Here is an 11419-nt window from a genome sequence, read left to right as displayed (position 1 = left end):
AGGTGTTTTTTTTTAATCTTTACCCAAGGATAGTTTGCTGGCTTTTAAAGAGAGAGGAAGGGAGGGAGGGAGAGAGAGAGACACTGATGTGAGAGAAACATCGATCAGCTGCACTCGTACATGCCCTGACCAGGGATCAAACTTGCAACCTACACATATGTCCTATCAGGACACTGAACTCACCACAGCCTTTTGGTGCATGGGACGATGCTGAATCAACCAAGCCACCTGGCCACAGTGTCTCCAGATACATTTTTAATGTTAGTGAAACAAAGCTACCTAGTGACTTTAACATTAGAAATATCTACTGTTGAAAGTTAAAGGATGTATGCTGCTATTTAAATTTAGGTCTTAGCATTAATATCATTTCCTTGTTCCTAGTATTCATCTTGTAATCTCCTTTGAAAACCAACAAAGATGAATTGGTATTTTACAAAACTTTAAAATTCTCAGAAATGCCTTAGCTTTTTATCAGAGAAACCATCATTCATGTGACTTTTTTGTGTGCAGGTTTTTCATTTCATACAAATTACTTACATTTAATTCAATTTAGTTAATCATCTTCCCTAATTATGACATACACAGCACTTCATATTTTTCTACAAACCCTCCTGGACTGCTCTGAAAAGCGCCAGCCCAGGCTGTCAGCTTACAGGGCGGATGCACACAGTTATTTTCCTGATGTGTGTTAGATGCTTGAACAGTTAGTTCCCAAACATTTCAACACACTGAGGTTACATATGTGATTTTTTTAGTGGCTTCTAATGTTTCTATAACCTGATAAAATGCTATTAATCCTTTGTAGCTGCTTTTTAAAAAGTACTTCGTGTGCTAAAAGCAAGTTCAGAAATTCAAAGCACGTTTATGTGAAGTAATATTATCCTGACATCAGCCTAAGGTCATTCTTTCAATAAAAGTGCTGGTAAATCCTGTGAGGGAAATAAAACATATTGTTTATGCTGTGTAAGTCCAAAAATATATATTAAAAAAACTCATGCATTGCTTATGGTTTTGTGATTTGCATGATCTGGTCCAATGACAGCTACGCATTATCTTCTCAGATGTTTGAAAGTATTTAGGATAAAGTTGGAATGACCTCGAGATGATCTCGCCAGTCCAGCTGCTTAACTCTGAACTCTATTCAATAACAGTTTGTGAACTCAGCACATCTCCTCAGAACTCTCCCATGGGTTGCAAGTGATCAAAAAGACAAAACCGTAATGACAGGACCGTTATATAGATTTCACAGAAAGGGAATTCTAAAGACTCATTCACTATACAACTGCACACCAGGAAGGCCAAATCTTTTATTAAAATCATCACAAATGCAAAAGCATAACTGAAAAAATATATGTGTAGCACATACATAAATCCTCAAATTCCTAGAAAATTACCACAAATTTGTTGGCTTTCCATTTCATTACATGGCAGATCCCCAAAATATTAAATAGAACAAAAAAATTGTACATGCAGTTTTTGCATGATTGGCATCCTTCACATTTTTCATCTGTGTGTTTTCATTCAGATATTTGTCTGTTTGCAAAGGATTTGCTAATAACTGTTTCCTAATTTCAGCTTCTAGGCCATGGGAGTCCCATGTTCTGTCGTGTAAAATTTGGTAGCCTGTAATGTCTGTGCAAACTTCAAGTGTATCTTGCCTTTTCTGTAGCGAGAGCCAGCCTGCGGATGTTGGATATGCAGCCAGCGGCAGCTTCCTGGAGATCCTCATCAGCCGACCCAACCATATGCAGTAGCATCTGTCACACAGAAGGAAAAGAAGGAAAGTAAGAATAAAACTTCTAATCTAAAGATAGAACATTAGGCTATGAAAATAATTTTAAATATTTAATTTTGTTTAAAGTTGCCAAAAAAGTACAAGCACTGTAATTCTGTTTGGGCAAATACAAATATAGATGATGTTTAGTCAGATGCAGGAATTTCTCATAAAATTCCTATACAAGTTTCTCCTTTCTTTGGTCATATAACAGCTATGGACTCTGCTTTGAAATCTGCATTTTTTCCTGGCCACCTCCTAGGATAATGCATGAACACCATGCATACAATCCTTGTAGATTTATTCTCTGCATTCAAATCCACCTGGTCATGTCACAGCCTAATTATACCAGTCCCTTAATGGAGATTGTCATTGACTCCCAATGCTGGCTTAACAGTCAGTCTATTAGCCTTCAAGGATTTTTGTGCTATGGCCTCAATTTACCCTTCTAGCCATTTCTTTTTCTCCTGCTCTATCTTGTACTCCAAGGTCACACTTCTGCACTTCTCTGGCCTTGACTGATGCTACCCCTGTACCTAAAATGCCTTTCCATTCCCTTCTCTGACTCCCTAAATTTTAACCATCTTTTATGACCCAGATAACTTTTTGGCAAAGCTTCCATTTAACAAAACATCATTTCTCCCTCATCAGAATTCTCATAGCAGTTTACTCAAATGTATGTTGCTACACTTAAATTCTTCCCCTTTACACAGATATTTGGATTAATGCTTTCTGTCCTTCTTTAGATTGTGAACTTAGGAATTTAGAGTACCAAAAAGCATCTAATACATACATGTCCAATGAATTTCAAATAAATGAAGTAGAATTTTTAAAATCTATCATTCATGAATATAATTAGTAGTTGTGATGAAGATTTAAAATGTAATTTGAATCACATATTTCCTATATAGTATCGTTTGAGTACAAATGTGGATGATGTCATAAAATAATGATGATTTCAAAAGCAAAGAAATGCTCTAAGGGGAAATGTTAGGACACAGCTTAAATATGGCCTGATTAGGTGTTTAGCTTTTATTTTGAAGGTAATAAAGTTGTTGAATCACTTTAATCAGGTGAGTGACATGGTCAAATTTGTATTTCTCAAATATATCTTTTATGACAACTTATATCTTTTATGACAGACTGTAGAAAGAAGAGAATGAAAGGTACTACAGTACATCAGGCTATAGGTGATACAGATTGAGTAAAGCAGGAGCCAGGAATAGCATGAAGGAATGAATTCAGAAATATTTAAGGACTAAACTATTCAACTAATGGCTTGAGGACAGTGGTTATCCAAAGAGAAGAAAATAGCCCTGGCTGGTGTGGCTCAGTTGGTTGGAGAATAGTCCATAAACTGAAAGGCTATAGTTTCATTCCCAGTCAGGTCACATACTTAGATTGCAGGTTCGGTCCCACTTGGGACATGTGTGAGAGGCAAACAGTTCATGTTTCTCTCACACATAGATGTTTCTCTCCCTCCCTTCCCCTCTCTCTAAAATCAGTAAGTATGTCCTCAGGTGAGGATAAACAAACAAACAAACAAATAAAAGAAATTAAAAATAGTAATCTCATACATAAACATCAATTCCAGGTGTATTAATAATTTAAATATGAATGGGAAAATGTAAAGCTCTTAGAAGGTGTATATGAGAAAACCTTGATCAAATTGGGGTAGGGAAGGATATCTGGTCTCTCGGTTCCTTGACCTCCTCATTGTCAACGATCCTCACCACACTTTAGCCCCCACTTCAGGGTCACACCCTGGTCCTTATTTTCATTTCTCCCAACAGTCCAACCTTCAAACACTCTAATCACAATTTCTACTTCTATGATTTGGTCATTGAACTTGCTTGCTTGTTCTCATCACAACCTCTAGTCCTTTAGCCTGTATATGTTTTTTTAACCATCTCCTGTCTCCAGTTCCTCCACAACCAGTGCAGATTCCATAGTACATCTTTTCAATCTTACCAGTTTCTTAGACCTCCTTACAACATCCATCCAGTAAAACCATAACCAACTGTGTCTTTCCCATGCCTCACTAATAACTGAGCCTCACTGGAGGCAATATGTATACAACAAGGCAAAGAAATCCAATTTCAAATGAATTCTCAACATTGCCTAGCAATCTAAATATATCTCTCTTTAATAGGTCACTTCCTCACTCTTTTCAATGAATATTTCAAATCTTCATTCTTCTCCAATCTCCAAATCTTCCTTATAGTTCCCATTCTCAGCAGATAACCTTTAAGGATGCCTTCATAAACATGCCAGAAGCCATTAGACAGGAACTACCTTAACCAAATCTGCAAACCTACCTGCAACTTAGCCCAGCTTTTCTCCTTCCTGATGTCTCTCTCCTTCTATCAAGGTCCACCACTTCACTTGTATCATCCAGTCTCCTACTTATGACATTTTACCACTGTGCTCTCCCTTTCTTATTACTTTATCTTTAATCTCTCCTTTCTACTGATTCCTTCCTGTCATCATTTACAAGCATGTCTCCATTTCTTAAAAAAAACAACAACCCCCTCACCTGCAAAAAATCCCAACCAACCAACCAACCAACCAACCAACCAAACAAAGCTCCCCAAAACCCACCATTTTGACTCATGTTCTTTCCATCATAGTCAAGTTTCTTTAAAGTGTTGTCTGGAATCACTGTCTCTGGTCTTAAACTCCAGGTTGGCTTCTGCCTTCAGCTTTTCATTGAAACAGCCCTCTTAAAGGTCATCAGTAACTTCCATGTTGCAAAGAGCAATAGACACTCACGAATCCTCCTCTTATTTCATCTTTTAACAGAATTTGGTGTAACTGACTACCTCATCCTTTCTGAAATTTTCTCTGCTTATTCCATGCTCTCCTGGTTTTCTGTCTCCATTTGTCCTCATCTTCCCACAATTCAGTGTTGGCTTTTTATTCTCATCCCAACCACAAACTGCTAAGTTTTTTTAGAACAAATTCCTTTTCTGTCTTCATTCTGTTCTCTCTTCCTACATGGTTTCTTTTACTATCTAACTTCAAATACATTCAGGTGGAACCATCTTCTAAATTTATATCTCCACTTCAGAACCTTCTTTTTAATGGCACACTTCATAGCCAATGCTTCTTAGATATCTCTAAATGGAAGACTCACAGCTATCTCAAATTTAATATATTCTGAATGAAGTTTTAAATGTTTTTCTCTCTAAGCCTGAATCCCTCAATATTCCATATTAGTAATGGATATCATCACTTAGTTGCTCAAGCCAGAAATCTCCCTGATTCACACTTCTCCACTCTTATCTCCTCTCTACTCCACCCAACAAATTATCATATTCTTGTGATTCAACTGCTTATACTTATCATTCATTTCTCCCTATTGCTTCTCTATTCTCACTGTCACCACCCTTGTAAAGCTTACAACAGTTTTTCATTGTCTTTGTATTCTCCCTTGCCCTCTGTAATTGATCATCATTCATACTGCTTCCAGACTAATTTTCTGAATTGTGAAATTCACCAACAAGGAACAACATTTTGGAGAAAAACCAAGAGATATGATTATTCTTCTGAGATGCAAGAGAAATAAATATTCTCTTCTGAGTAAGGGAAACAGGGCTATGGGGAAGCTAATGCCTTAAGAGTTTTGCATTGTTAAGGTAATGAAGCCAGGAGGCCATTAGATGAGGTAGTGATAATGCATTGGTAGGCTATGTAAGCAGACCGAAATCTAAACTAGAGTCAACACATGCTAATTTGAGAAAATGAAACCTAAGTACAACCAATTACCAAGAGCCAACTAGGCTTTCCCAAGCAGGGCAGCCACTTAAGCTATAGCCAATCAAATGATTTCCATACTGTGCCTCTGGGTCTTCTCTATAAAAACCTTCCCATCTTCTGTTGGTGGAGGACTTTAAAGAAGTTTAACAGTACGCAATTTTTGCTCCTCATTTTTAAGAGAGTGAAACTAGGATTAAAATTACTTTCAACTGCTGCTTGGTGGCCAGGCTTTTGTGTCTCTGACTGCATGTCCATGTCATGACGGACCATGACGTAGCTAGGCTTCACACAGGTTATGCATTTAAATCTCATAAACTCAGTGACAGGAACAAAGTAAGTGCTCCAGAAGTGCTGTTCATTATCATGGTGATTATTTCACCAGTTCTGAAGTCTGACCTTGGCATTTATTCCCTGGAGGCCAGCCCTGGTTAGTTTGGGAGGAATGAGGAAGCGGGAATTTTGGCCCTGAGGTCAGTCTGGCCCTGTCAGCGCTTGCTTCAGGCTCCATCTTATTTCTGGTTGACCTCCATAGGGACCAATGACCCAGGTTTCACTTGGCATCAGCTATTGCCACTGCCACCTTGCACAGCCCCCTTGGAAAGCAGCCCCTTGGCCTGATGCCTGCCAAAATGTCTGTGTTCTACCCACACTCCTTCATATCTGGTGGTGTTCTGTGGTCCCTGCTGGCTTTTCAAGAGTCAGCAGCATTTATTCCCAAACCCTTGATGCCAGTTACATAATTTCATGTTACACAAACCAATGACTGGTGAGTGTGAAACGTGCTAATCATAGTATTTGATGTGCTGTTGGAATCTCTGGGTTTCACAGATAGCCTGTAGCACGTTGGCTGTCCCAGGAGGCAACTAGACAAGGATTGCTGAAAGGAGCATCTACTGCGCATTCGCATGCTTGATGTGAGAACACAACGTTGAATAAATGCAGGATCCTTTTTATGACTCTACTCTGCAAATCACTTTTTCTATCATCTAACTTCTAGTCCTGAATGTATTAAGAGGACTACTACTCTTTGGGAACCTACTTTTGCCTAAGTTCCTTGCACGAACCATGAGGCTTCATTCTACACCCTATGTGGTGGTGAGTGAATGTTAATAGCCTAAACATTCCCTAAAATAGCCTTTAATCAGTGGGGCCCAGCAGTCCAGTATTTTAAAGGACTAAAGCATAGGTAAGGGGGAAATTTTAAAAAATAGGTAAAAGGAGCAAAGTAAGACAGAGAGTGGTGTATACAGTGGGCAGTCAGAGTTGCTTCCTTAAGTATATCTTGAGTGACTACTTGGCCCACAAGTTGCCTAACATTTGCACAACATGAAATGGTTCGCTACCACGTTCACTACGTAACAGGCTCTGTAGTTTATTCTTTACTGGTTAATTTATCCTGCTCTTCCCATTTTCCCTGGCCCAGAACCTTCTCAACCAAGGGTGTGGTGTTAGAAGTGTAGAATTTTTTGTGCTCAGGGTCTGAATGGCTCCGTATTTGAGAAGCACTCCCAGGACCCTCTTTGTTGATGCTGTTATTTGAATTCTTTGCTTTTCCTGAATTTTATTTTGTTGTCAGTGAATGTGAATCATTGCTTTGTTACACACCGAGAGGCTAGGTAGCTAATGATACTTTACAAATTGAGTAAGGGCATACTGCTTTCCCAAACCACCATCTGAAAAATGGGCTATGACCTGGTATGTAGAATGCGTCTTGGCTTAAAATTAAGCTAAGGAATGTAAGCTTTTGTTTTTCATAAGAGATTCACAAGCAAACTAGAGTTCTCAGAAGAATGCTTTCAAACACATGTAAACAGCACATAACAAAAACTCAGGGCATAATCCCGCATTCGATGGGCAGCTGACAGAAAGTAAGGAGCAGCACGTGTTCTCAAATCACTAACACACGTGGCAAGGTGAAGGCGGTTGGTAATACTTTGCAATAATTACTTAAAAGGAGTATTTTTCTTAGGAAAGTGAGATGCAAATTAGCTACAAGTGATTATAGAATCAGTACACATTGTTTGGGTATATTTTTTGATCTCTGGACTTTTCCAACTATGAAAATATTCTTGATGTTATAAGGGGGAAAAACACCTCAGGTTCAACTTTTTGAAGTGTTTGTTCCTTTCAGAAACCTTCCTTTTTTTAATCCTCCCTCTCCCCCAAGTGCACTCGAGGACTTCAAATTTATTGGGAGTTTCATATATACACTGTTGGAAAACTAGCCCCCTTGCTTTAAAACTTAATTGCATAGGGCACCTTAAAACATCATTGAAACACATAACTTTTTACAACATTGGCGTGAATGAGGACAGGGGAGGGGTGCAAAGCGTGGTTTGTGGGTTGGACTGACTCAAATACTTCCTCCAGCGTCAAAGGCTTTGATCTCCAGGCACATGCCCTCCTCAGGCAGCTGTGACCTACGACTGGCATCCCCTCTAGGTGACACCAATGTAGCATGGGGATCGCTGTCTGCACTCAATTTTTACTTTTATATCTGTTTACAATTTTATGTAATATTTCAGTTGTATGAAAAATATGTACCAATCTGAGTGATAACAGATTTTCTTGTGGTTTGACTTGACATTGTTTTGGTGAATGCAGACAGGAAATGAGAGTTTTAATTGCAGCGAGAAGACCTCGGAAATACCTGCCTGCACAGTGAGCTCAGAGGGTTTTCCAGAAAGATCTTGCATTCCGGGAGCTGGTTTGAACTGTGAGCCTGTTTGCTGTTGTCTAGTTTGCAAGCCCTGTGCATGGTTGCAGTGTGGTCGCCCTGCCTGGTAACGTGGAATGCACATGGACAGACCCCTGCAGGTGGCTGCCCGGCCGTCCGTGACTGGCTCTGCTGCTGTGGCGGTGGGGACCCCACCGCAGTTTCTTTCCCATCCTGACTTTGATCCAGGGTAATTTATTTCATATGACAGCCCCCCAGAGCCCGGGGCTTCAAAACATGTTTTACATTTGCTGGTTGTGGCGTGCCTTCCAGTGGTGTCTGTCTGCCTCCTGTGACAGGAGTGCCTGCCATGTGTACCTGATCTGAGGCCCACGTCTGCAAGGCTCAAAAGGGGCTGCAGGGAACTCTACTTGTTCCACAGAGTGCCCTGTCTCTGCAGATGTTCGCTCACACTCAATTTGTCCTCTGGTGTTTTCTCCATGTTATCTTTTCACAAGCCTTCCACTAGAGAAGACACACAGACCCACAGACCCACAGGTAATAGAGTGTTGCATCTAGTGTACTGGGTAGTAGAAACAGAATATACTCATATACTAGAGCCCTAATAACCTTTTTCTAAAGAATGCTAGAAATGGAGAATAATTTGATTACTGGCTGGACAAGAAGACTAAGGGACTCTGCTGGGGACTCTGCTCTGGACTCTACATTAGAGGAAAAGATGCAGGAAGTCTCTGTATGTCCTGGGCAGAAGCTCACGGTGTCATTTGGAATGGGTTCAATTGCTTTTAAACTTACTATATTTGTAAAGTTCTCAGAATGGGGCCTGGCCCACAGTAACTGCTTTCTAGTTTTTAGCTGTGACTACCCCAGTAAAAGCACACTTCGGATATTGTACACCAAACTTGATAAGACCAAATGTGACCAGTATTGGCCAGAACCACTGACCTTCTCCTTAAGTCAGGTTACTGCTACTCAGTGCAGGCTGGGAGCCATGTGGGTGGGCACCTCTGTATAAGGAATGCCAAGAGGCCCTGAGGGGAAGCTCAGCGGGACTGAGTTTCTGAGCCCCTGTCAAGTTCTGCTTTCATGGTAGGTTCTAAGAGGCCCTTCTGGAGAAATGAGTGAGCTCTGAGAGACAGGGCCTGCCTGCTGCAGTCCAGGACTGTGGCATCTGCAATGTGCACTGGGTCCTGCAGGTCCTATGGTGATATAGTAGCAGGAACAGACTACTTTATGTTTCCTGCTTTGGGCTTCACTATGACTTTCCTCTGGCTCTTAGTAGCAGGTCAAAGAACATTTCTGGGGGTTAAAATATTCTAGGAAACAGAGCAGTCGGGAACTTTATCAATATGCAGTTGCAGTAAGACCAAGTCTAGCAGGTCCTTGAACTGTGTCATTTTGTTATAATATTGATGAGATGCTACAGGAACTTAACACTTACTTATATAAATTAACTAATTGGTTTTGTTTTATTTCACTTTAAGTTGCAGAACCTATTAATGATAAGTGAGGACTTACCATATATATATAACAAAGAGTGTAGTTAGGTAGATTTAATTGTGACTCCTCCAAAATATGTTTCTAGCTCTCAACTGAACTCACTACTTGATTACCTGCTTGACGTCTCTGCTTGGAAATGAAAATGGACCTCAAATTTCACATGTACAAAGCTGATCCTCCCAGGCAAAAACTGCTTTTCCCACAGGCTCCCCACTGCAGCTAAGGTCAGCTTATCTTTCCAGCTCTTGCGCCAAAGACTTTCCAGTATCCTTGACTTCTCTCTTTCTCTCATAGCCCTTATCCAAGCCACGAACAAAACCTGTTGGCTCCCCTTTCAAAATGCACCCAAGTATGACCTCTTCTCATACCTACCACTGCTCCAATCTGAGTCACTCATCTCTTGACTGAATTGCATGATAAGGCCAAATTTTTGATATGCAAAAAGGATCTGCAGCTAATACTGAAGGTACAGCCTGGAGGAAATGAAATCACTCAGACTGGGAATTTAGGAGAATCTTTCTTTTTAAGGAGAAAAGGCAGAAAAGGGGAAAGGTGACCCGCTGGGAAAATGAAAGCCTAGTTCAGAGTCAGCATGGCACTTTCTCAGAAACACATGTCTAATGCTTGACCTGAACGTTGTTGCCATTGCTGCCGTGTACATTCCCACCCATCACTCCAACCGTTGATTTTTTTTTTCACACAATGACTTTAGAAGAATGTTCTTATTTTTGGTTTTGTTTGATTGTTGTTTTCTTTGGAAGATAGAAGTTATTGGGGAGAACAAGAAAAAAGGGTTGAATTCCAAGTCTAGGTCAGCTCCGTGTAAGATAGGGACGACATGCTTACAAGCGCGAGACAATATAGAACCTGAAGCAAATGGTCAGAAGCTGGAGAAGACTGTGATGGTAAATAGAATTCCCTCTGATTAGACTTTGTTCGGGGCATGGAAAGCAGAGGGGTGTTTCAGCCAGTATTTCCTACATGGCAAGAGGAGTGGCATCCCTAGCTAATATCTGAGCTACTGAATATTTATATTTGGTAATAAAATTGTGACTTAAATAACATTTATCAAATTAAAAACACAACAAAAAGCAGTGTGACCCAGGCAACAACATCTCCTCTGTCAGACCTTGACCTCCTCAACTCCATCAATCTTCACCTCTATGTCACATTAACTAGTCAGTCATCCTCATACTTACACTTGGACCTTATTAATACTGTTCTATCCCTGCCTCTAACTGCCCTCTATCAGAAATTCCAGGGTGTTAACTAGAATTATTGTAGTGATCATTTCACAATATACCTGTATAATACAAACATCTAATCATTATGTTGTACACTTGAAACCAATGTAATGCTATATGTCACTTAAGTTCAACTTTAAAAAAGAAATTCCAGGTTCTGAGACAGAATGAGATCAAGAACAAAGGAGGTACTTATCTATATTTACAGCCTCCCTGCTCTGGGGACTACACTATCTGGTCTACCATGTCAGCTGCTTTTCTGTTGCTATGTTTAATTCCGTTCCCTCTACCATCCTATCATATCAGTACTGCAAACTGAAATCGAGGACGTCAATCAGACTTCTGAATCATGCTCACAAATTGATGCAAAGGCACCCATGTTCATGATCTCTCATCTCAGCTGGCTCTCAGTTCTGCCTGGCAACCTATCTAGGTGTTTCTCTCACCAACTTTCATTCTCAACAG

The 11419-nt window shown here is 40.1% G+C and overlaps 1 protein-coding gene across 1 annotated transcript in view; it reads right to left on the bottom strand.

Annotated features, from left to right (window-relative positions):
- Positions 1-1488: 1488 nt before the first annotated feature.
- ARMC4 (armadillo repeat containing 4) overlaps positions 1489-11419 on the bottom strand; it is a 183297-nt gene continuing 173366 nt past the window's right edge. The window contains exon 20 of the mRNA XM_028506946.2: positions 1489-1757. Coding sequence (XP_028362747.1) covers positions 1644-1757 — 114 coding nt within the window. The 3' untranslated portion in view covers positions 1489-1643. The remainder of the gene's footprint in view (positions 1758-11419) is intronic.

This window comes from Phyllostomus discolor, chromosome 1 (assembly GCF_004126475.2).
Source record: "Phyllostomus discolor isolate MPI-MPIP mPhyDis1 chromosome 1, mPhyDis1.pri.v3, whole genome shotgun sequence".
Classification (NCBI taxonomy): Eukaryota; Metazoa; Chordata; class Mammalia; order Chiroptera; family Phyllostomidae; genus Phyllostomus; species Phyllostomus discolor.
This window is presented reverse-complemented; position numbering and strand designations above follow the sequence as displayed.